Source organism: Chiloscyllium plagiosum, unplaced genomic scaffold (genome assembly GCF_037043375.1).
Source record: "Chiloscyllium plagiosum isolate Xiang-an unplaced genomic scaffold, Cpla_swu_hap1 HiC_scaffold_39, whole genome shotgun sequence".
Lineage (NCBI taxonomy): Eukaryota > Metazoa > Chordata > Chondrichthyes > Orectolobiformes > Hemiscylliidae > Chiloscyllium > Chiloscyllium plagiosum.
This window is the reverse complement of record NW_028270177.1, coordinates 21,943,344-21,969,434: the sequence shown is the minus strand read 5'-3', so window position 1 is coordinate 21,969,434 and position 26,091 is coordinate 21,943,344. Positions and strand designations below refer to the sequence as shown.

General features: G+C 38.2%; 1 protein-coding gene across 3 annotated transcripts in view; it reads left to right on the top strand.

Moving 5' to 3' along the window:
- The window catches only part of rnf111 (ring finger protein 111), a 119,148-nt gene extending 93,284 nt beyond the window's left edge, over positions 1-25,864 (top strand). For 2 of the 3 annotated variants that reach the window (XM_043677444.2, XM_043677443.2), the window contains 8 exons: positions 1,376-1,622; positions 6,560-6,884; positions 9,693-9,818; positions 11,358-11,490; positions 23,386-23,478; positions 23,605-23,700; positions 23,887-24,008; positions 24,706-25,864. In XM_043677444.2, coding sequence (XP_043533379.1) covers positions 1,376-1,622; positions 6,560-6,884; positions 9,693-9,818; positions 11,358-11,490; positions 23,386-23,478; positions 23,605-23,700; positions 23,887-24,008; positions 24,706-24,823 — 1,260 coding nt within the window. In that variant the 3' untranslated portion in view covers positions 24,824-25,864. The remainder of the gene's footprint in view (positions 1-1,375; positions 1,623-6,559; positions 6,885-9,692; positions 9,819-11,357; positions 11,491-23,385; positions 23,479-23,604; positions 23,701-23,886; positions 24,009-24,705) is intronic. The other variant, XM_043677445.2, reaches the window with a different exon arrangement.
- The last annotated feature ends 227 nt before the right edge of the window (positions 25,865-26,091 follow it).

Genomic DNA, 26,091 nt, shown 5'->3' with positions numbered 1-26,091 from the left:
TGCTTTACAGTTAAAACTTCACAGAATTAAACAACTAAACTAACAATTGTTTGATTTTTTTCACATTTCTGAGAGGTGCACGCAATAAATGTGAACTTTAAATCCAGCCCGTAGATTATATCAATATTAAGGGTGTGGTTGAATTTTATGGAATCAGAGTATGTAGAGGAAGGAGGTGGGCAGGTTTTATGTGCTAGCATCATTACACACTCCCACCCTGTCTGCAAAACACACCCCAAAAAGCAATCAGAAAACCCCAGTAGAATATTTTCACTGTACACGTACTGCTGCCCACACATACCAACAAGAAGTAACAAAAATGGAACTGCTGGAGAAACTGAGCAGGTCTGGCAACATCTGGAGAGAAGGGTTACTGAACATGAAACATTAACTCTGCTTTCTCTCCACAGATGCTGCCAGACCTGTTGAGTTATTCCAGAAATTTGTATTTTTGTTTCAGATTTCCTGCATCTGTAGTTGTGTGCTTTCTTCCAACAAGAAGGGAACTAGATGCAGTAAAACCCATAATTTCTTGAAAATTGAATACAATAACATGACTTTCACACGTGACAGAATTTACAAATAATGCAAGGAAAGTTCAGTAGAATATAGAAAATGTTTTTAAAAGATTATTTTTAAAAGATTAAGGCATTTTGAAAATGAATTGATAGCAAAAAAATAGCAAATAATGTTTTAGTTTGAAGTGAGAATAAAAAAAAGGCTTTGGCCATTAGAGACAAAAATATCAAAGAACTTGGTAATCAATCTGTTTAGGTTTGTGGCCTGTTTAAGTTTAATATTCAGTACAATGAGGATTGATGCGGATGACCATCCTGGAAGCAGAATGCTCAGCTGCATATATACAATTTAAAGAATCGTTTGAGAGAATAGCTAACTAAAAGCCAATATTTCTGCTTTTGTAGTATGAGTTCCTAAGCAGTAGTGTTTCTACAGTAACTAAAAGGATCTGACATGTCTTGTGCTTCAAGATATGCTTGCTTTTGGAAAAAAAACCCTTGCTGAATTAGTTTGCTGAAGTGGTACAATTTATGTTGATGTTTAAACAGTACTTTGTATTAATGCAATATTTAATGCACAAGAGTAGTTTTCCCAAATCAAATATGAAGTGTATGGTTAAATTTTAATTTAATGTCTGCTGATCAATTTTTAAAAATTTTAGTTTGACTGCGATCCATGCTCTAAATTCAATTATTGCTATTATTCCAGGTCTGAAAGCATAATTGAAAGAAATTATAAACCATTAGTAACTGAAAGTAAATATGCAAAACCAATAATGTTATGCACAAAATGTTCTGTCATTTGACCCATCTGTAGATGATTTACTCAACGGTCATTATGCCTTTTTTTAAAACAGACTCTGCCAGTTGATTTAAGCAGTGGTGGTGTTCGGAGCCATGCAAGTGGAAATTTCCATGGGACATCTGCATTTGATCCGTGCTGTCCTGGGTCTTCCTCACGCACTGCAGCTTATGGAGTGCAGGCTACTGCAGGAACAAGTCAGCAAGTAGCTGTTGAGGGGTATAGTTCTGGGCTGGTTGGACAGGCTCCAGGTCAACCACAACCACCACTCACCTCCTGCCGACATTATATGCACTCAACCTGTAAGTCTTCAATTTTAGTACTTTTGAATTACCATCTTGCTGTTTGTGCTAGTAGACATCACTTTAAGTTACCATCTGGCATAATGACCCTTTCAAAACTTACTTTTACGACATTGTCGGATACAAAGCTAAGATATGAATTTGATTTGACTTTTCTGAAACTGAAAGTTAAGGAAGTTGTAGATATGTTTAGTTATAGTATTTATATTGGAATGTACTCTACTGTTGTTTCCATCTTCAGCATTTTGTTGCTCTGAAGAAAAAGTAGATACCAATTCAATCTGCCACATAATTTCATACTTCCTTGCAGTTGCTTTGCACAACACACGAATGGTTGACTTCAAGGTTGGAAAACAGTTCTGCAAATGTTTGGTTGAACATGGACGGTTGGACCGAAGGGTCTGTCTCCGTGCTGTACATCTCTAATTCTTGTATTTACAGTGCCTGCATTATTGAGTCTGGTTCAGGCATTTTAAATATCTGCATTTGGATCAGTAAATTCCATTCATTTACTGTATCATGTTTTAACAATGTTATTTATGTTGTTTGTTTTTCCAATTGGTTCCTCATCAATATAATGAAGTTTACAAGGGCTAAGAGTGAATAATAGTTTTGATTTCTTTTTGGCTAATAATTCAAATCCTTCATTGTAAGTTCCCATATCACTTAACTGAAGAGTTACTAGGGCAAGATCCAATCACAGTGGTCTACTTTAGAGGCAGAAATATTTGTTGTTTACGAAGATCATGAGATGAAAAGATCCATGACAGACATACTATGATGTTTTGCTTGTAGTAATGCAATTACTGACATATGTCTTCCCTTTTGTAATTTATGGCAAAGTTGGAAATAGTTGATGTCCTAGATTTAAGCAGTGCTATGGACCAGACCAAACCCCCTTCAAATATAACAAGAAGACAGCCTAGACGCTAACTTTTACCTTATTTAAAGGCAAGTGTAAGGTGCTATGTTCCAAATGTGATTCCATTATTTTTAATCAAGATATATTTTATTCTTACCCTATAGTTAAAATACAAACCAAAGAAAGATGAATTGGAATCACTTGACTCTATTGGAAAACTTAACAAAGTAATAGATTATTTAACTACTAAACAGCAACTATTCCAATGTAGTAGATACGCAGATCTACTAAGCAGATTCAGTAAAATAGATTGCCTCACATGCACTTCTTGCAGCAGAGAGAACTTCCAGCTTTTAGCTGTAACAAAGAGGAATAACAACTTCCAGATTGAGTTTCAAGACTGCTGCAGCTGCTAAAGGCTAAAACTAAAATCTTGGTTTTGTGGGAACCTGATTTTGCCCATTCATGCTGCTTCTATTGTTCCAAAAGGCCTCACGAGCTGTTTACATTATTGACTTGGAACGGACCACTCAGCATCTCTGTCTCAACTTGGACAAAATCCACCTCTTAAAACCAGTACTATTGTTACAGCAACCAAGTGATAATCATGGTCTAGATTTTTTTATCTCTGCTTACATCTTGGAAGTCTCCATAGTACCTGCAAGTGATCACAATGGAGCTGTATTCAAACTTCAGCCACAGCCTTTAAAAAGGAGAGAAGATTATGGGGTGGAGTGCAGGGGGAAAATTGTATATTTGTTAATCACAAATTTTCTACAAGTTGCCCAAGAACTAGAAAGTTATACAAAGAAACTATCAACTGAGTGGAAAATGCCTCTATAATCCCATTCCCCATTCTTCATTTTCTGATTATATTGCTGCAAATGAAAATTTCTGAATGTTTGATTAAAAAACTAAGCCTTTTTAGTCAGCTTAGTGGATTTTTCTATTCTAACTTGAGTCAATTTTATCTTGTTTAACAATGTCTCTAAGTCATCATTCAATGTAAGCAGATGTTCGGGGAATGAACTTGTTTTGAGAAGCAAATCTCCATGTGTGTATGTTGTTTCTCTTGCAGTACTTCAGATATTTTTCCATGATCTATTTTAAGAGATGGTTAGTTACATAGCATGGCAATTGTGAATCTAGTTACAAACCTACCTTGATTTTTTTTTTGCTACTTCTACACTTAAAAATTGCACTTGATGTTCCAAAGACTTCAAAATCCCCTGCAAATTAGATTTTTTTTGTGAGTTTTCTTTTACTTTGCAAAGAGAAGCACTTTTTTTCTTCACTTTGCATCTCTCCACAAATACTCGGGGACAAGCTTAAATCCTTTTTCCACTACACAGTGTCCAATTACGATATTATCGCAACTGTGATGCAAGAGCAGAATCGACATGATTTTAAATTGCTTTTTGATAGAAAAGATCCTACTTTATGTGTTTGAACCAGGGACCTTAATTTTCTGAGTCTTGTGAGTGTCTCATCTTATACTATGTACAGAGAAATTAAAGGTTAAGGACAAGTTAACCGATTCAGTCAGATCTGTGGGACTCCATGGTCAGTTTTCATGTCCCTGTAACTTCTGCTTTTAGATTCTATCTCGCGATTTAGAATGTACGCATATGCAGTTCTGGTGAAGTTGGAGAGTGACTGAGTGATGTGGTGAATTAGACACTGCCCTTAGACTTGTGGCATTTAGATTCAAATACAGCTAGAAGGATCCTATGCAAAGGCATCTTTAGGCAGTTTCATCTGAGTTCCTAAGACCATAAGACATGGAAGTAAGGCCATTTGGCCCATCGAGTCCACTCTGCCATTCAATCATGGCTGATGGGCATTTCAACTCCACTTACCCGCAATCTCCCCGTAGCCTTAATTCCTTGTGACATCAAGAATTTATCAATTTCTGCCTTGAAGACATTTCGCGTCCCAGCCTCCACTGCACTCTGTGGCAATGAATTCCACAGGCCCACCACTCTCTGGCTGAAGAAATGTCTCCGCATATCTGTTCTGAATTTACCCCCTCTAATTCTAAGGCTGTGTCCACGGGTCCTAGTCTCCTCGCCTAACGGAAACAATTTCCTAGCGTCCACCCTCTCCAAGCCATGTATTATCTTGTAAATTTCTATTAGATCTCCCCTTAATCTTCTAAACTCCAATGAATACAATCCCAGGATCCTCAGTCGTTCCTTATATGTTAGACCTACCATTCCAGGGATCATCCGTGTGAATCTCCGCTGGACACACTCCAGTGCCAGTATGTCCTTCCTGAGGTGTGGGGCCCAAAACTGGACACAGTACTCCAAATGGGGCCTAAGCAGAGCTTTATAAAGTCTCAGGAGCACAACAGTGCTTTTATATTCCAACCCTCTTGAGATAATTGACAACATTGCATTCGCTTTCTTAATCACAGACTCAACCTGCATGTTTACCTTTAGAGAATCCTCAACTAGCACTCCCAGATCCCTCTGTACTTTGGCTTTATGAATTTTCTTACCGTTTAGAAAGTAATCCATGCTTGTATTCTTTTTTCCAAAGTGCAAGACCTCGCATTTGCTTACATTGAATTCCATAGGCCATTTCCTGGACCACTCCTCCAAACTGTCTAGATCCTTCTGCAGCCTCCCCACTTCCTCAGTACTACCTGCCTGTCCACCTAACTTTGTATCATCGGCAAACTTCGCTAGAATGCCCCCAGTCCCTTAATCCAGATCATTAATATATAATGTGAACAGCTGCGGCCCCAACACTGAACCCTGCGGGACACTGCTTGTCACCGGCTGCCATTCTGAAAAAGAACCTTTTATCCCAACTCTCTGCCTTCTGTCAGACAGCCAATCCTCAATCCATACCAGTAGCTCACCTCGAACACCATGGGCCCTCACCTTGCTCAGCAGCCTCCCGTGTGGCACCTTATCAAAGGCCTTTTGGAAGTCTCGGTAGACCACATCCACTGGGTTTCCCCGGCCTAATCTACTTGTCACCTCTTCAAAGAATTCTAACAGGTTTGTCAGGCACAACCTCCCCTTACTAAATCCATGTTGACTTGTTCTAATCCGACCCTGCTCTTCCAAGAATTTAGAAACCTCATCCTTAATGATGGATTCTAGAATTTTACCAACAACCGAGGTTAGGCTAATGGCCTATAATTTTCCATCTTTTGCCTTGATCCTTTCTTGAACAAGGGGGTTACAACAGCGATCTTCCAATCATCCGGGACTTTCCAGTGACTTTTGAAAGATCTCAACCAACGCCTCCGCTATTTCCTCAGCCACCTCCCTCAGAACCCTCGGATGTAACCCATCAGGGCCAGGAGATTTATCAATTTTAAGACTTTTTAGCTTTTCTAGCACTTTCTCTTTTATAATGGCAACCATACTCAACCAGCCCTCTGACTCCCTTTAATTGTTGGGATATTACTCATGTCTTCCACTAGTGGTTATGAACCTACATCACAACAGCATTGCCTCAATAACCTTTATATATAACCTTAATCTACCAGTCTTCCTCACAAGACCATTCTGTGCTTTCTCTAAGAAATGCAAACATTGTCACACTGATGCGTTAGGAGGTACCCTCTTGTATTAAGTTTTTGAGGAGTTTGCTTTCATTGTGACTCCCCCAAGACATAGGAGCAAAAGTAGACCATTTACCCCATCGGATCTGCTCTGCAATTCAACGAGATTATGGCTGATCGAATAATCTTCAACTTTACTTTCCTGCTTTTTCCCCATAACCCTTGCGCTATACAAGACTAAGGTATGAGTGTCTAAAATAGGAGGTGTTTCATTTCCCAGCATGAACATCCTGCACTTTAACAAGCACAAATCTGATTAGAACAGATGCATTCCATGGTTGAATAGTCTGCGAACATATAATTCTAAGGGCAACTGAATGTTTGGTAACCAGAGATTTGCAAGCATCGAGGGAATTGTTTTCATTAAATTTTGGTTTGCATGCTTTAAAGATTAATATCCATTCCCTCTGAAGATTTTGCAACTCCACGTTTTTTTAAGAGTATGCATCAGATTAATTTCTATTTTTGATGGGATTTACTGTTTCCTTCTAGATGCCCCATTACCAAGACCACTGCATCATCAGGCCACTACATGCCCACACGCGCATGGAAATCCTCCCCCTCCACCACAACCTCCTCCCCAACCAGAATATGCTATTCCACATGCAGTGCACCCTTTCCATCCTCAGATTCCTTCGCATCCTTCAACTCACGCTGTACCACCAGCACCCCCACCTCCGCCACATCACCTTCCTGCAGCGGCAGCAGCAATGCCACACCACATCCCTGCTCCACCACCTTCATCTCAACGACTGCATCACCATGAAATGCTTCAGAGAATGGAGGCACAGCGAAGACGAATGATGCAACACCCAACGTAAGTAAGCTGTTTGTCATAGATCTATCATAGTACCAGACTTTTTTGTAACTACCAGCATTGTAGATTGGTTACTTGGAGTACCACGATTTATAAATGCTCATGTCACTTGAATAATGAAAAGTTAGATTATCTTCATTTCGTATTTATGACCTTTCTAGAAGTAACCCTATACACTAACATTGCCACACTTTCCTTTCACTTTGTATCTTCCAGTGATTTTTTTTATTTTGCCTGTTATTTTTGGTCTGCGCAATTTTGAGTGAAACTATTTCACAATGTTACTTTGAAACTTCCTTAAAATGTCGACATTTGACAAATATTTCGCAGTTGGGCATCTTCTATTATTCCACTGAAGACTTTGACTAAATGTCCAAGAGGAGCTTTTCCCAATTGAAAAGTCTGAACCATCACAGTTTAAAAAATCCCAGATGTGTCATCGATCGGATATGTCCATTATTACTAGCACAATGTTACTGACTTTGGCATTACCTGTATACAATTAGAATGTAGCACTGGAAAATGATGCATATCACACAAAATAATTTAAAATCCACAAGTCATTTGCACTGATGTATGGATGGTCATTGAAGACTTTGATTAATTTCAGCAATAGACTGGTCAGCACTAGCATGTCTTTTTATCAGGCTCCTTCTACCTTAATGTATGATGTGGAGGTGCCAGTGTTGGACTGGGGTGCACAAAGTTTAAAAAAATCACACAACACCAGGTTATAGACCTACAGGTTAATTTGGAAGTACGAGTTTTCGGAGCACTGCTTCATCTAGCTACATGACGAAGGAGCAGTGCTTTGAAAACCCGTACTTCTAAATAAACCTATTGGACTATAACCTGGTGTTGTGTGATTTTTAACTTTGTCCACCTTAGTGCTGTTATTGACATCTGACTCTTGCAGATGCAGTAGCCACTTTCTGACATCCCCAATCCAAACAGCAAGCTTGAAGTGTGGCCACCAATACCCCCTGATGCCTACTAAAATTGTCAATTAACCTGATAGTCAAAAATTCAACAAGTTCAGTAATGACTGCCCATGGGACAAACTGAAAAGCTCATCACTCTAAGTTTGTGCCAACGAAGATGAAGGCAACGTTTTACCCTGACCTTCAGGACTGTGATGTCAGGATGAAATGTGACAACCAGTTGCGCAACTTTTGGGCTCACTGTACAGTTGGTCTCTTGAAACTGTCAGCCAGTCGCAGCTGAAGTGGATGCCTCTGAGGCAGGTCAAGTGTTGAGAGGATACAGAAACACACAGACATCCTCTGCTTGGGTTAAAAAAAACTAAAGGAGACGAGCAGCTGGCACCCTTAAGTGACCCATTAGGACATAGGGCATTTAGCTATGTGAAGCTGGCAGCCTCCGAAATAAAAGCACAATGCTGGAGAAATTCATGTGTCGCAAATCCATGGCAAGAGAAACAGAGTTCCTGTTTCAGGTCCAATTTAACTCTTCTCCAGAATCAAAGGGGCCTGGAAAATGGTGGGCTTTAGGCTGCTGACAGTGGGTTTGGAAGAGCAAGTGGAACAAATATCTGGAGTCTTCAGAGCAAAGGATAAAGAGAGTGCTAATAGTGATAAAGGAGAGGTAGAGTTTAAAAAAAAAGGTGAAAAGGAGAAAATGGGTCTGCTGTGCTGAAAGCAAAGCCAACAAATACAGGCAGGATGTTATAATGAAAATGGAGGACAGGTTCAGTACTGAAATTGTTGTATTGAATGTTGAATCCTGAAGCCTGTGAAATGCCTAAGCAAAAATCAGGTTATTGCTCCTCCTGCTTGCATGCAGCTTCATTGGAATACTGCAGCAAGCGCAGGACAGAATTGTTAATATGGGAATAAGATGATTTATTGAAATGGCAAATAACTCGAAGGTTGGAGCCATTCTTATGGACGCAGCAGAGATGTTTCACAAAGCATTTGTCTGCATTTGGTGTTGTCAATGTAAAGGAAACGGCATTGTGAGCATTAAACATTGCAAACTTAATTGAAGGAAGTACAAGTGAAACGTGGCTTCAGTTGGAAGGTATGTTTGGGAACCTGGACAGTGAGAAGGTGAGGATGCATGTTTTACACCATCTGCATTTACACGGGAAGGTGAGGAAGTGTTACAAGATATAGAGGGGGGTGGATGTGGCATTTTGCCACTGTAAAGGTGTTCACAGGCTGGAAGAATCAATTCTAAAAATGTCCTTAAATATTAGGCCAACAATGGGAATTTACTGTATTCAGTATTCAAACCTATATCCAGAATCAGGATAATCCTGTTCCACATCTCAGCTATGGTGGTGGGATGTCTGGCGTAAGTCATTGTTTAAAATGATGTTTGAATATATAGCTATACCTCGCAGAAATCAAATAAAAAGGCTTATTTATTTTGTTATGGATAGAAACCAGTTGAATAAGTGTACATTTTTTCTTCAAAAAAAAGAATCTTGAATGCATGCTGTAAATATGCAGTAGTTCTGCTGAATGTGATCCAGTGCTGAGACTGAATGAATATTATCTTTGATTTCAAGTTCTTAACCTAAATGCAGCAAAGGACTGCAAATTAAATAAACATCATGTGTTCTTAACAAAATTATAAAGATTTAAAGATCAAATTTACCAAAATGTTGATTTTTGATAAATACCATAATGTTTAAATCTCTTTTAATCATGCAGAAAACAATATGTTGCACTGTTCTAAATTTTCAAGTTATCATTCATAGCCTTTGCTTATTATTTGCTACTGTTAATGAGACATATATTTGAAATTATCACGATATACATGTGCATGTATTTCCTTTTCCAGTCGAGCACACGAGCGACCTCCACCACATCCACATCGCATGCATCCTAATTATGGCCACGGACATCATATTCATGTTCCCCAGACGATGTCATCACATCCTCGACAACCACCAGAGAGGCCAGCCTGGTTAGTAGAGAATCTTTCTTTTTAATATGTGCAATGTAGCCATGGTATGCTTTGGTTTAGATCCCACATTGGCAGCAGAGCATAAGATTTTACTCCCATGGAATAATGTGATTTCATTTTTTAGCCTGTTGACAAACCTCTCCTGTAATATTGAGCGAATTTGAAAATTAGTAAATAATATCATGATTGAATTTGCTGAACATCTTCTACAGCAGTGTAGAAAGGAGCTGCAAACCGATGTGTTCATTTTGGCTTTTCAGATACTGTGACCATATTGTGTATTGCAAATCTTTTCTGTGTGTATTACAAATACCTACACCACCACCCCCCTCCCCAAAAATCACCTTGAACCTGTGTTCCATCTTCACTACCTCTTCAATTAAGGGTGTACAGCTACTCTTCATCCACACCCATATGCCCTTCTTAACCTTGCACAGCTCAACACTTTCAATCAAATCACGCTTAGTCTTCTGTGCTCCAATGAAAGCAGCCAAAGCCTATCTAACCTTCCTTCAAACTTAAATTTTCCATTCCTGGCAGCGTCATGGTGAATCTCTTCTATGCTCCCTCAGTGCAATCTCATCCTTTCTGTAATGTGGCAATGAGACCTGCACACTGTACTCTAGCTGTGCTCTCACCAACATTCTATACAATATGACTCCCCTGCTTTTGTAACCTATACCTCAGTTGATACAGGCAAGTGTCCCCTTTGCCTTTTTCACCACCATATTGACATGCCCTTCTGCCTTCAACGTTCAATAGACAAACACTCCAAGGTCCCTTTGTTCCACAGAACATCCTAATGCCATGCCATTCATTGAATAGTTGCGTGTCAAATTCCTCCTTCCAAAGTATATTGCCGCATGCTTTTTAGGGTTCCATTTGCTACTTATCTGCCCATTTAACCATCCCATTTATATCTTCTTGTACCCCAAGGCACTCAACCTCACTGTTAATATGATCAATCTTTGTGTCAACCACAAAGTTATTAATCCAACCTACCACACAATTACCTATGTCACTTGTATAAATTATGAATAATAGGGGACCCAGCACAGATCCCTGTCGCATGCCACTGGGCACTGCCTTCAGTCGCTAAACTTCTGTCATCACAATGTCTCCTACAATTAAGTCAATTTTGAATCCACTTTATCAACTTGCCCTGTGTATCCCATGTGCATTTGCCTTCTTGCTAAGTCTCCTATATGGGTCTTTGTCAAAAGCTTTACTGAAATCCATTCAAATTTCTCTCAAATACACACCTGGACAAAACCTCAAAAAATTCAAATTGAAAATACTTTTGAAACTTATTATCTAGCTGAAATTAAGTTTCGGACTTTATTGAATATGGAAATATTTCTTGGTCACAGAAATTTTGAAAATTACATATTTGTCATTTTAACAAAATAATTAGATCTGCGTGTCATTTTGATTTATTAATTTAGTTAGCTATGAATTGCTATTTCTAAATAAGATGCCGTAGTACAGATCTAACATTGTTAAGTAAAGAGTTAATAAACTTTTCCTTAACTATTACAGGGAACTGGGTATCGACCCAGGGGTGACAACAGCACCATATCCAGCAAGTCACCTTCCCCCTCACTTGGCTCATTATCATCCACCTCCACCTCCTCGACTTCACCATTTCCCAATTGGAGCACTACCGTTTATGGTGAGCAAACAATAAATAATATTTCACAATTAGTTATCCTTAACTGTGATGAGGATTATGTCTATGATATTGTCTTTACAAATGGTTACTTTATCAACATCGGAATATTTAGAAGATCATTGGCATAAATTTAAATCCACCTGACTGATTAAAATATGACTGACTGATTTTATTTTAATAAATGAATGTACACAAAACGGTATGTAGTCTTTTCATGGTGAAGGACATTTAAACCATTCCAACAGTAATAGATAATGCAGCGAATATAGAAAAGGAAGAACTTAAAACAGTCAGCACCTCTAGGGAAAATGTACAGATTATTAGACAGACAAGTCCTGATGGCCTGCATCCTAAGGTCATAAAAGAAGTGACAGTGGAGAGTATGGAAGCATTGATTGTAATATTTTATTATTCCCTGGATTCTGGAACAGTTCCAGGAGATTGGAAAATGCTAATTTCATTACCTTACTCAAAAGGAGATGGAGACAGAAAGTTGGAATGTAGACCAGTTAGTTTAACATTTGTCCTTGGCGAATTGTTGTAATCCATTATTAAGGAAATAGTGATGGGATGTTTAGAAAGTCGAAACACAATCTTTCAGAATCAGTATGGTTTTTGAAGTGTAAATCATATTTCACTGATTTGTTAGTGTTCTTCAGAGATGTAACAAGCAAAGTTGTTAATGGTGTCCTGTGGATGTTGTATATCCGGACTTCCAGAAGGCATTTGGTAAGATGCAGCTCCACAGGTTAATACACAAGATCTCACAGTCATAGAGCAAGGAAACAGAACTTCCAGTCCAACCATAATTATAAGTAAACAAGTCCCACCTGCCTGTGCTTGACCCATATCCCTCCAAACATTTCTTATTCATGTACTTCTCTAAATGTCTTTTAACTGTTGTAACTGTGTCCACATCCACCACTTCCTCTGGAAGTCCATTCCACACACAAGCCACTCTCCAGGGAGGAAAAGAATTTGCTCCCCATGTCTTTATTAAATCTTTCTCCTCTCACCTTAAAAATATGCCTTCTAGTATATGCCTTCCTCACCCTAGAGAAAAGACTCCTACCACTCACCTTATCTATAACCCTCATGATTTTATTAACCTCTATAAGGTAGCCTGTCAACTTCATATGATAGCGAAGAGTCAGAATAAATGGGTCTTTTTCAGTTTGGAAGGTTGTAACAGTAGGGTGCCATGGGTTTTGGTCCTCAAGCCCTAACTATCTATCCGCCTGTCCGTACATCCACCTATATACATCGTACATACGAACCATGTTAATGGCTTGAATAGAAGGATAGAATAATATCGCCAAAATTGCAGATGACACTAAAATAGGTTCAGAACATAATTTGCAATGAAGAGACAGGAAATTTGCAAATAGATATGGCTAAATTTGTTGAATGGGCCAAAATTTGGCAGATGGTGTTTAACATGCTTAAGTGTGAGGTTATCTATTTTGGTCAGATGAACAGCAAAGGAACTTATTATCTAAATGGAGAGAAACTTCAAAATGCTGCAGTGCAGAGGGATCTCAGTGTCCTTGTACAGAAGGTCACAAAAAATTAGTATGCGGGTACAGCAGATAATGAGGAGGGCAAACAGACCATAAAAGCAGGGAAGTGTTTCTGCAACTGTACAGGCGTTAGTGAGACTGCATCTACAGTGTTGCTTATAATTTTGGTCCCTTTACCTGACGAAGGATGTAATTGCATTGGAGGCAACTTAGAGAAGGTTCACTAGATAAATTCCAGAGATGAAAGGCTTGTCGTGTGAGGAGAGGTTGAGAAGTTCAGACCTGTACTCATTCGAATTTAGATGAAGTGAGACGAGATTTAATTGAGGTATATAAATTGCTAAAAGGGTTTGACAATGTGGGCATAAAATGGATGTTTCCCCTTCTAAGGCAATCTAGAATGAGAGGTCATTGTTTTAGGCTAATGGGCGACAGATTTAAAACCAAGATGAGGAATTGCTTCTCTCGAAGGGTCGTGAATATCAAGAGTTCACTATCTCAGAGTATTGTTGGTGCTGGAACACTGAACAGACTAGAGGAAGAGATAGGTGGATTTTTAATTAGTAATGGATTAAGAGGAGTGGACGGGAAAGTGCAGTTCAGGCTGAGATGAGGTCAGCTATGATCATATTAAATAGCACAACAGACTCAATGGTTGAATTGCTTACTGCTTCTTATGTGCTTTCAAATTCAAACTCTCTTCAATTTATACCACAATGTTTTGAGGAATTCACATTATTGGGAAAAATCATCCATTCAACAAGAGATTTCCTTTACACAGACAACCTTCATTTCAGGTTTGCTCTTTCCCAGGCAAATGTGTTTAGTCAGAGAAACCTTTCCAAAACATGACATATAGGCATACAAGTATATGTATAAAACACACATATAGATCATTGCTTCTTTGAGCCTTTTCTGCCATTCAACAGGATCTTGACTGATCTGTTTGTGTTTTGAATTCCACGTTCTCATTTGCCCCCAATAACCTTTGATTCTCTTGCCAAGCAAGTTTCTGTTTATCTTCTTCTTAAGAATATTCAATAATTCTTCCTCCACAACCACCTGAGGCCAATAGTTCCAAAGCCAGACAACTCTCAGAGAAGAAATTTCTCATCTTTGTCTTAAAAGAACGACTTCTGATGTTAAAATAGTGGTCTCTAGGTCTGGACTCATCTACAAAAGGAAACACTTTTTCCATGTCCACCATGTCAAGACCATTCAGGATCTTCTACACTTCAATCAAGTCTCTTCTAAACTCCAGTATGAATCAGCTCAGTTTGTCTACCTTTCCCCATAAGGCAACTGCTCATTCCAGATATCATTCCAGTAAACCTCCTTTGAACTGCAACCAATACTTATGCATACTTCCTTAAATAAGAAATTCAAAACTACATACAGTATTCAAGATGTGGTCTCACCAATGCTCTATATAACTGAAGAATAACCAACCATTTTTTGTACTAAGTCTTCTTGTACTAGAGGATAGTATTCCAATAGCTTTTATTAATTCTTTGCTCAACCTATATACTGACATGTTCTGACTTGTACTCTAGAACACCTAGATGCCTCTGCACTGTGGATTCTGCAATTGTTTTTCATTGAAGTTACGATCTGCATTCTTCTTCCTGAAAGTGAACTACTTTACATTTGCCCATCCTAGACCCCATTTGCCAGATGTTTGCCCATTCATCCCTTCAACCTATGTCAATCTGTAACCTCCTTAAGTCCTGTTCAGAACATATTTATCTATGATCTTTGTGTCATCTGAAAATTTAGCTACATTCTCTTCACTTCCCTTCTTCTAAGTCATGGACATGAATTGTGTGAAGTTGGGGTTCGTTCGGGACTCTAATCTGTCACTTGCTGCCAAGTTAGGAAAAGATCCATTTATGTAGATTGTCTGTTTTCTGTCAACCCTATCAAATAGCTTCTGAAAATCCTTGCACAATACGTCAACAGGCTCCCCATGATCCCTCATTTTTAAAAAATTTAACCTATTTTTCTAATCAACCTATTCAGAAATGTTATTGTGCCCTTCTGGAGCAGGTGGGACTTGAACTAGGGCCTCTTGGTCCAGGGGATAGGGAGACTCCCACTGCACCACAAGAGGGCCCAATGTTTCTCCTTCAAACATTGATTAAACATGATTCCCCTTTCACAAAGTGATCCTCTCTCTTCCTGATTACCTTGAACTTTTCCGAAGTATACTACTTTAATGATTCTCCTAATGATCAATTGTAACATCTTCCCCATGAGGGCTGTGAAGCTGACTGGACTACAATTTCCTGTTTTCTGTTGTGTTCCCTCCTTGAATAGGGGAGTTATAGTTGCTACTTTGCATTTTGTTGGAACTTTTCCTGATCCTAGCAAATTTTGGAAAATTAACATCATTTTTTTCTTGATAGTAGAAAAATGATTATTCTGAATAAATTGAAACATCCCCTAAAGTCTGCCACTGGTTCTGTATTGACTATCTCCTAACTTAGTATCCCAATTCACTTGAGCTTTTATGTCTACATAGTTAGACTCAAGTTTCAATTATATTTCTTGGACGTACTCTCCTTCCTTTTATGGCTTTTGTCAAGTTCAGTCATATTATAGTCACTGCTGCCTTTTACTCGGGTTGTTAATTAATCTTATCTCATTACTTAATACCAGGTCTATTATAATCTGTTTTCTGGTCATGTTCCAGAAAGTGCCCCTGTGAGAAGCTAATCAAAAGCATTCTATAAGTTCCTCATCCAGGCTCCTTAAGTAGAACCTCGTTTCCAGTTCCGTTTGTCATTGGTACCAATTTAGACCACGACTACTGAATGATCCCTTCTCACTGACAAGTTCTTCTCCAGGCCAGAGCGGGTCACCTGAACTGTGGCAGCCAACAGACAACACAGCTCCCAATGCTGAGTTAAAAATCACACTACACCAGGTTATAGTCCAACAGGTCTAATTGGAAGCACACTAGCTTTCGGAGCGACACTCCTTCATCAGGTGATAGTGGAGGGCTCGATCGTAACACAGAATTTATAGCAAAAATTTGCAGTGTGATGTAACTGAAATTATACATTGAAAAATTGATTGTCTGTTAAGCCTTTCATCTGTTAGAATACAGTGATAGTTTCACTTTTTTAATGTGTAAATCACGAAACCTTTTTTTAAAGTTGCATTCTCGGGTTAGCTGTTAACAATGATGATAGCTAGACAATATGTTGAAGGTGTTAGCCCCCTGTGTTCTCTATTTATGACCTGATGTTTAGATTGATTCTAATCTAAAAAGTGAGATAACAGAGTTTTACATAAATTCATGCAGTTTTAGAGCTCAGAGTTCTACATGAATGTATGCAGTTTTTGAGCAAAGTGCAATGTAACTCTACAAGTATAAATTCACCCCACATGCATGTGGGTCTTTGTGTGTGTGTGTCTGTCTGTCTGGGGTGGGGGTTGTGAGTGTGAGAAAGTATGTATGTGTGTGTGTATGTGTGTGTGTATAGTGAGTACAGAGTGTTTTAAGTCTGTGAGGGAGTGCATGTGGGAGTGTGTGTGTCTATAAGGGTGTGTGTATGTGAGTGTGTGTGTGTGTGTGTGTGTGTGTGTGTGTAGGAATATCTGTGTGTTACGATCGAGCCCTCCACTATCACCTGATGAAGGAGCGTCACTCTGAAAGCTAGTGTGCTTCCAATTAAACCTGTTGGACTATAACCTGGTGTTGTGATTTTTAATTTTGTACACCCCAGTCCAACACCGGCATCTCCAAATCATGCCCAATGCTGAGGGATTTGTCAATGTGTGAAAAACTAGAAGTGGCAAAGTGTAGAAATTGTGAAGAGTTGTGAAAAAGTTTGCATAGAGGAGGAAAGGCAAGACTTGATTTGGCCATAACTTGACTTGAAAACAGAGATGAGAGATTGCAATTCACAACATTGTCGAAAACAAGCCAATATTAATCAATGAGGACAGTGGTGACCAGTAAACGAAATTGTGTGCCAACTCAGATGCAGATACCAGAGTTTCATAGGAACTGAATTTTATGAACAGTGGAATTTTGCAGGCTAACCTGGTGAGCTTGGAGTCATTTTGAGGTAACAGATACATGAATGAAGTTGCATTAGGTGATGCGCAGAGACCGAAGAAGACACTGGCAGTATGACTCAGATGTAAATAACCATTCTTGCCCACAGATTGCTGGATCAGCTTGGGGTCAAGTCGAATGCTCAGGTTGAAAGTAATCTTGTTATGTTTTGATAGTCGGAGGAATGGCTGGAAACAAATCTAATCAATTGCCAAGATTCTGACTGATGATCTATTTGTACTTGATTTCACAATTAGCTTGAAATGCATAAAAGATCCAGAACTAAATTTCAATCATTTTAATCAAATGGTTCTTTTTGCTGACATTTTTAATGACAGGCATAGAAAGGGAAAAATTGTCGTAATTGAATCAGTGTTAAGATGAATAGAAACCTTGAGGTTAACTGCAACTACTAGTTTTTTCCCCTTGTGGGCTGTTTAACACCCAAAATGAGGAAATTAAATATTACTTGAAAGTTCTTTTGTTGCTGCTAAAACCTTCTTAATCTTTCAGAAAAAGAAGCTGGTGAAATTTAAGATGACTAGGTAGGAATTAGTTCAACCACTGAATTGAAGTTAATTCAGAATAGAAGCAACTTTACATTTTGGTATATCATTTCTTCAAAGAAGGCCAGATCCAAGTTTAAAAAAAAATAATTTTCAAATAGATTATACACAAACCTTGAAGTGTAATTTAATCTTTGTTTCTGATTTTAAAACTCAATGGTAGCCAAGTTCGGAACCCATGAGGATGGCCTCAACTGGGACCTTGGATTCATGTCACACTACAGGTGCCCCGCTACACTATACATTCTCTCACACACACGAGCACGCATACACACACACACTCTTGTATGCTCACACACATGCAGACCCTCTCTCACACACGTGCTTTCTCTCATATGCACATACATACACCCCTAACACTCATACTCATGCACACATCCTCTCAGAGGCTTATACTCCATCACATTCACATGCACTCACTCACATACACGCACTCACACTAACTCTCTCATGCACGCACACATGCATGTAAGTCTATGGCGTGAATTTACATTTGTAGAATTATATTTGCAGGTACATTTTATTTTGCTCAAACAGCACATATCTGCAGGTAGTCAATCCATGTAATATTTTATAAATTCCTACTTTGGAAATAGAACCAGTCTGACTCAGGATTGGGATACAGACAGTCTCTAATCTCACATCTTTAATGAATTGTCTGAGCTGAGATGTCACTACTTTTTAGAAAACCTTGTTATCTCGAGAATGTGATTCAAAAGTAGTTCTGGGATTTACATATTAATGAACCGAAGCCTGCAATTAATCAAAAAATGGAAGACTTAACAGCAATATAGGTTTGTTCAACATATAATTTCAGATGCATGACACTATCATCATTTGCGATATATTTTGCGTCTTATGATCCTGTTTCACGGCTACCTGACGAAGGAGCAGCACTCCGAAATCTAGTGCTTCCAAATTAACCTGTTGGACTATAACCTGGTGATGTGTGATTTATAACTTTGTCCACCCCAGTCCAACACTGGCTCCTGCACATCTTTAAATCAGACACTTGAAATGTGATCACATCAGTGAAATGAGCTGTACTTTTGCAGGATTGTGCTTCATTTCCTTTGGTTCCTGTTTCCATAGCTGAATTAAAATCCTGGCTCTTATTTATTAAGTATTATTAAATAGCTTGGAAACTATAAAATAAGCTTTGAAGTATTGATGTCAAAGATATATTTTGTACAGAGCTTTACGTGTTGTATTGATTAGGATCATTTGCAAAAAAAAACTAATATAAAGGGAAAACAAGATTTAGACTGTGTGAGAGGCAAGTGCTAATTTGTTGGCTAGTATCCTCTGGTAGAACAGTTGCTAGGGAGAATGCACTAATTAATGATGAATGATAATGTGCTGCCAAGCTTTAACCAGGCTGATTGATCAACGAATTCCTGAGAAATGAACCCGAGAACGTCTATCAATGATTTTCTTGAGTTGTAACGAGTGCAATATGTTTACATGCTCTTTGATCTGCAGAGGAACCACTCATACATATAATATACCATCTGCCATATTCTTCCCAACTTACATTCACAACAAACTTTGTGACGTCAGCAAACTTGGAAATATTCTCATTGGTTCCTAAATCCCTGATATAGAAAGTGTGAAACAAGAGCTTGAGTACTTTAGTCCTTTTTGCATGCCCGCACACACTTCGTTCTTCCCTGCACACCCCCAAATCACAGCCTGAAGTTGACTAACTTAATCCTCCTTTCTTACCTGGTCCTAAACCCAACTGGTCTATTATCCCCCAATTCCTTGTGCTTTAATTTTATTTAGTCACCCCCTTGCATGGGATTTTATTAAAATCCTTTTGAAACATGATATCCACTGTTTCTCCCCTATCAACTATGCTAATAACACCCAAAAATATCTTTGTACGTTTTTGTCAAACGTGATTTCCCTTTCAAAACTCCATGTTGTCACTACCCAATGGAGAGTTGTTTTTTAAATGTCCAGCAATCAGATCTTTTGTAATAGATTCCACTATTTTCCTTATTACTAATGTGGGCTAAGAGTCTGTAGATCCCTGTTTTCTATCTGCTTCTTCTTAAACAGTGATGTTACATTTACAACTTTCCAATCTGGAGGCACTATTGTAGAATTAATAGAATTTTAAACAATGATCACCAAACATGATCTCGATAGTCATCTCTTTAACCACCCCAGGGTAAAGATCATCAGGTTATGGGGATGTGTCAGTGTTCAGTTTACAGTATTAGTTTCTTCAGTACTAATTGTTTAGCAATCTTGATTTCTTTCAGTTTCTCTCACTCTCTATCTTCTTGAATCTCTATTAATTAGTGAAGATTTCTTGTGTCTTACTCTGCCACTTTTCAAACTCCCATTACAAGCCCTCCTGATACTGCCTGCAATGAATTATCAAATTCTTAGTCCTCTTCTGAAATCTTAACATTCTTCCAGTCATCAGTCTTGCAATTTTTTGATATTTTATGTGCTTTTCTTTTGATCTAATGCTATCTTCAACTTCCCTTGTTGGCCAAGCACTCTTGCTTTTCTTATAGAGTCATACAGTACAAAACAGACCCTTTAGTTCGACCAGTCCATGCCGACCATAATCCCAAATTAATCTCGTTCCCCTCCCCACCTACCTGCACCTGGCCCATGTCCTTCCAAACTTTTCCTGTTCACGTACTTATCTAAATGTCTTTTAAACGTTTTAAGTGTTGCCGCATCTACCACTTTCTATGAAATCTTGTTCTGATTTGGAGATGCCGGTGTTGGACTAGGGTGTACAAAGTTAAAAATCACACAACACCAGGTTATAGTCCAACAGGTTTAATTGGAAGCACACTAGCTTTCGGAGCGTCGCTCCTTCATCAGCTGGTAGTGCCTGATGAAGGAGCGACGCTCCGAAAGCTAGTGTGCTTCCAATTAAACCTGTTACACTATAACCTGGTGTTGTGTGATTTTTAACTTTGAAATCTTGTTGGGTGTTTTGCCCTGAAAGAATATGTGCATTTTGAAACAAAGAATTAATCCTTTAAATACCAGCCTATACTGTCTATCTATCATCAAACCTTTTTGTATTTATCATTCCCCACAGCCAATTTTTTCTTCATACCTAATGGAAAGTTCAATCACATTATGGTCACTATTCCTGAAAGATTCTTGAACCGCAAGATTATTAATTAGGACTTTCTCATTTTACAACACTGAATCTAAAATAGTCTCTGTCAAAATTGGTTCCTTAACATTTTTCTCCAGTAAATCATCTCAATCACATTCCAAGAATTCTTTCTCTATAGTATTGACCTTCATTAGATTTGGTCTGTGTATAGAATAGGATCACCCATCATTACTATATGCATCTCTAATTTCCTGATTTTAACACATATTCTATGTTACCATCACTATTTTGCCTATAAATCATTCCAACTAATAATTATTGCCTCTTGCTGTTTTTCTTTTAGCTCTGGCCAAACAGATTCTACATCCTGTTCTTCCAATCTCACTCGGACACTGATCGTGTCCCTTACTATCAGCGCTACCCATAATTTTTTGTTTTTGCTTGTGTTCCAAAATGTCAGTTATTGCAAGGTTTGTGAAGGTTGATAGCTCAGGTTGAGGTTTAGGGTGTAGGTTTGCTCGCTGAGCTGGAGGTTTGATATCCAGATGTTTCATTACCTGGCTAGGTAACGTCATCAGTGGCGACCTCCAAGTGATATGAGAAAACGAACAGGAAATGACATCACCACAAACCCCTGGAACCCCATCCAGGACAAACATATAAATAGAAAGCAGGAGACAACAGCTTCGCTTCACTTGGAGGTCGCCACTGATGTTACCTAGCCAGGTAATGAAACGTCTGGATATCAAACCTACAGCTCAGCGAGCAAACTTACACCCTAATGTCAGTTTTTTTTTTGTTCCCCGCCTTGGTCAAGGTTCAACCATGTCTCCATAACAGCATGTAACTAATACCCATTTAATTCTACCTGCACTTTCACCACACATACTTTTTTGCGAATACAGCATTCACTCAGATAGAGAGTCTTTAATTCTACCTTTTCGACACTATTCCGTAATCTTATCCTGATTGATTCTGGAATTTGTTTCTGTTGCTTTCCATTTTCATTTTGCAGGCGCTGTTTTGGAAGGTTAAAGCTAACTTGTCAGGGGATGAGAATGTGAGGCAGCTTTTAGATAGGAACAAAAATATTGGAAGAAAATAGAAATAGCTTTTCTATTCTCCCCCACAATCAGTTTTGTTTTTGTCCTTTCTAAATGCCACCCCACACTCCCATTTCTGTAACAGCACCAGTAAATCTCCCACCAGAATATTAATCCTGATCCTGTTGAGGTATAATACATCCCTCTGTACAGGTCCCAACTGGCCCAAAAATCTGAAGTCTTCCCTCTTGCACCATGTCTCCAGCTACCTGTTCATTTGCTAAATCATCCTGTTTCTATACTCAGTAACACATCATACCAGGAGTAATCCTGACATTCCTATCTTGGATGTCCGGTGTTTCAAACTCGTGCATAAATCTCTTGCTTAAATCCCTCTCTTACTCATGCTTTTGATGCCAATGTGGTCCATGAGTTCTAGCAATTTGCCCTTACTCAAAAGTGTGTCCTGCAGTCACTCTGAGACCAGAAAGCAACGTACCATGATGAAGTTACATGTACAGACACAGAATAGACTGTTCCCTTAACTATTGAATCATCTCTCTCTGTTGCCCTTCCACTCTTTACTCACCCTGCTACCTGTGCAGCTGAGCCACTTGTTGAGTTGTATACTTGGTCTTATGATCCTTTGATGAACTATTGTCCTCGCCAATATCGAAATGGAAAACTGGTTAGTGAGCCACATAGATTTAGAATTCCTGCACAACCTACTTGGCCGTTTTGGACTGTTCCTTTTCTGCCTGCATGCTCTTTGGTATAGCCACATTTTAAGCGTGCTATCCACAGAGTTATTAGCTTTGTGGATGGACAACAGTGACCCTCAACCTCTCTCCAACTGGAGACACTTCCTTTTACGTGGCAATGTGAAGTATCTTAAGATTTCCACTTGGCACAGAATGAGTGCAGTATAGCTGAGCTGCCCTGCTGTAAGCCTGCTTTAACTGTATTTACTTGAGACTTGAATGTAAAATTTCTTACCTACAAGCTTCAATGAATCCAGCTGTTAACAAACAAACACTTACACTGTATACTCACCAACCAATCAATTTACCACTTTTCTGTGATTTCGCTTTCGTAAAACCTTTTTACACTTATTCCTAGCTGCCGACTGTGTGTAAGAGTGAGAAAGTGGCCGCTCTAATTCGCTTTAAGTGATGGTCTCAAGCCTTGGTCCTAAAGTATATCCTGCTTCTTTGCATTGTTTCTGGACAGGTTCACTGCCTCTGTAACCAATAGGGTGTCCTTCTCTATTTCATCATATATTGCAACACTAAAAGTGCCTTCAACCATCTTTCTTATACTGATGTCCAGTAAATTTTGCTAACTGGTGGGAGGCAGTAAATGTATTTGTTGCACATTTATCGCAAAGCTACAAATATATTTTACACATCTTAATGTATAATGTTAAGATAGACTATTTCAATGTCAAAAGTTGCAAAATGTGACCTCAGGAATTGCATGATGTTTTAACAGTATATAAATGGCAGGGACAGTACCTCTACAGACTTGACCTTGATAGGGAGTTTCAGAACTGATGTAATATATTTTGACTCAGTTGTCTAAATTATCTTTTTTTCTTGCACAGGCTGTACCACCAGACATGGCAGGCTACCCTCACATCCGCTACATCTCCTCAAGGTTGGAAGGAAGGTTTCCAGGCCTCCGAGCCACCTATGAGGTTAGCACAAACAGGACCATGAAACATAACTATTTTCAGTTAAAGTGGTGCTAAATCTTGCATTTTTTATATAAAAAAGGATATAAAATTTAAATGTGTATGTCAAGTATTCTTTCTCATTTACAGGATTTACTGCATTTAGAAGAACGTCTGGGTAATGTTAATCGTGGTGCCTCACAGGGTACAATTGAGAGATGCACATACCCACACAAATATAAAAAGGTGAGTACATTGCCTTATTATTTCAGTATTAATTTTCAATTTGTTTTAGAAATTATTTATCTTTTAAAAAATTCTAAACCTTAAAAACAACTATTAATATTAAGCAAATAATTTGAAATTATTGCAAATGATTTGTGTGCAATCTCTGACTGAACCACCTGACAAACTTGAATTTGTGGTAACAAGGCGATAACTGACTTACAGAGGAAACTGCAGTACAAACAGGAGGAAGAGAATGGAATAGAGGATGATACTGAGGAGAAATGTACCATTTGTCTGTCTATTCTAGAAGAAGGTGAAGATGTTAGGTAAGATGGTTTTGTAGAAAAATATTCATGTATTTGTATCAATGGATGCAAACATTTCAAAGTCTTTTTTTGTTGACAGTTATTTGATCCCTTATGTACAAGATTAAGTCCCAAACTAAGTCAAAACAATAGATTTTTTTTTTAAATTTCCATTTTATAAATGCCCATGTTGTGTAAATTGGATCTTGAACACAGTTTTTGATCTTGTAATAAATGGTTTTGAACCATAGAGCCTATTTTATTTAGAATTACTAATTACCCGATAAACTAGTATGCTAGATCTGTTGACTTATGATCATAATACACTTGTCTTGCTTTAAAGAAATTTGTCTTATGTTTGCTGAAACCCATTATGTAGGGCTTGAGCAGTTTGTTTTTGAAATTTCAAATTAATGTGAGAAAAGTAACGCTTGTCTTATTGAAATAACTTGCTCTATTTTTCATTCATATCAAAGAGTTTATTTCTTCACAATTTCTGAATTGTGACTTGGATTGTTTGTGTAATAGTTTTTATTAATCAATTGGGCATTGATTTAGATGCCATTTTAAATTAAACTATTTTTGTTACAGATTTGTCACTGAAAAGTAATACTAATACTGAGACGCCTTTTGGGCTGTGAATGCAAAATAAATCTTAGAATATTTTATTAACAATAATACAAAAAACTTGATGCATTTCTTTCCCTTGACATTGCAGACGTCTTCCCTGCATGCACCTCTTCCATCAAGTGTGTGTGGACCAGTGGCTGACTACCAACAAGAAATGCCCCATCTGCAGAGTGGACATTGAAGCTCAGCTTTCTGCAGATAGTTGACATCTTATTCAGTAACTGTCCTCAGTACTGCAGTCAACCAAAGATGGCATGAATAACCTGCGCAGATTCAAAAGCATTGAACCTAGAGTGCGGCTACGCCACATAGTACAATTTATGCTAGGCCTACAATGATATTTCAGTATAGAGTTTAAATTTTAATGTATTTATGAAGCTTTTTTATGTGGCTTTTTATGTTTTTCCAAGTCATTTTATTTTGCATGGTTCCTTGGATTGCATTTCTTTGCACATAACGGGCTTTATGTCCTCAGACTTGCAGGCAAGATTAGCTGCTCTAGATAGAAATAAGTCATTTTCATGATGCCTTGCTTTACTGGAATAGAATATGTCATCAGTCACTAACCCTGGACTTTAATTTAAACATTTATATTAGATTGTGTATATAGATTGTGATCTGTTCATTAAGGAGGAATATCAAGACATTCCGTGATTAGGAAAACAGCTGCTGTATTGTAGAAACTCACCATCAGACAGCACACAACGAATCAATGGGATCCCATCCTAAACAATTGCCATTACAAGCATATATCCAACCATTTACTATTTAGGTTTTTAATAAAAAATCCATTCTTATTTGGCACAATGATAGATGTAATTTTTAAGAATGTCAATATTCTACAAGACTAATGAATTTGCAAAATTTTATTTCATAGTTTTCTTTCACTTTGATTTTTGATTTACTTTGGTTTTCCCTTTTCTTTACAAATTTAGCTGTTTGGCTGCCATTAAACAGCTCTAACACTAATGTTATCTAAATTAGCTGTATTGCGTATACTTGCACATCTGATTTGTAATGGTGAGCTAGTCAGATTGTAGAACAAGGTTCTGTATGAAGTCATCAGTAAGCACGTCTAGGTAATGTATTTGAAGGCAGATTGCAGAATTATGGCTGTTAAAGATTCAGGTGAAGTGTTGGAATGCAGTACCAATAGCAGGTATACATGCATTCATAGAATTGTAAAGGTCCCTGGATGCATTTTTAGGGGGTCTTAGTTTTAAAGTTAATAAAGATAGTTAACTCCATGTTGGCTGTTTTATCTCTTATATTCACTGTTTCTCTGATTGTACTTACATAAAATTCACAAGATGTGTTGCTATTCCCACTATGGATGGCTACTTTATTTTTGATCTATAATTTAATGGCTAAGAGAGAAAACAGATACTGTGGATTTCTTTTGTACAGGATCAAGTGATCTATGATCATCAAAAACCTCACCACCAGACCTATAATTAGTGTGATCAGACCCACC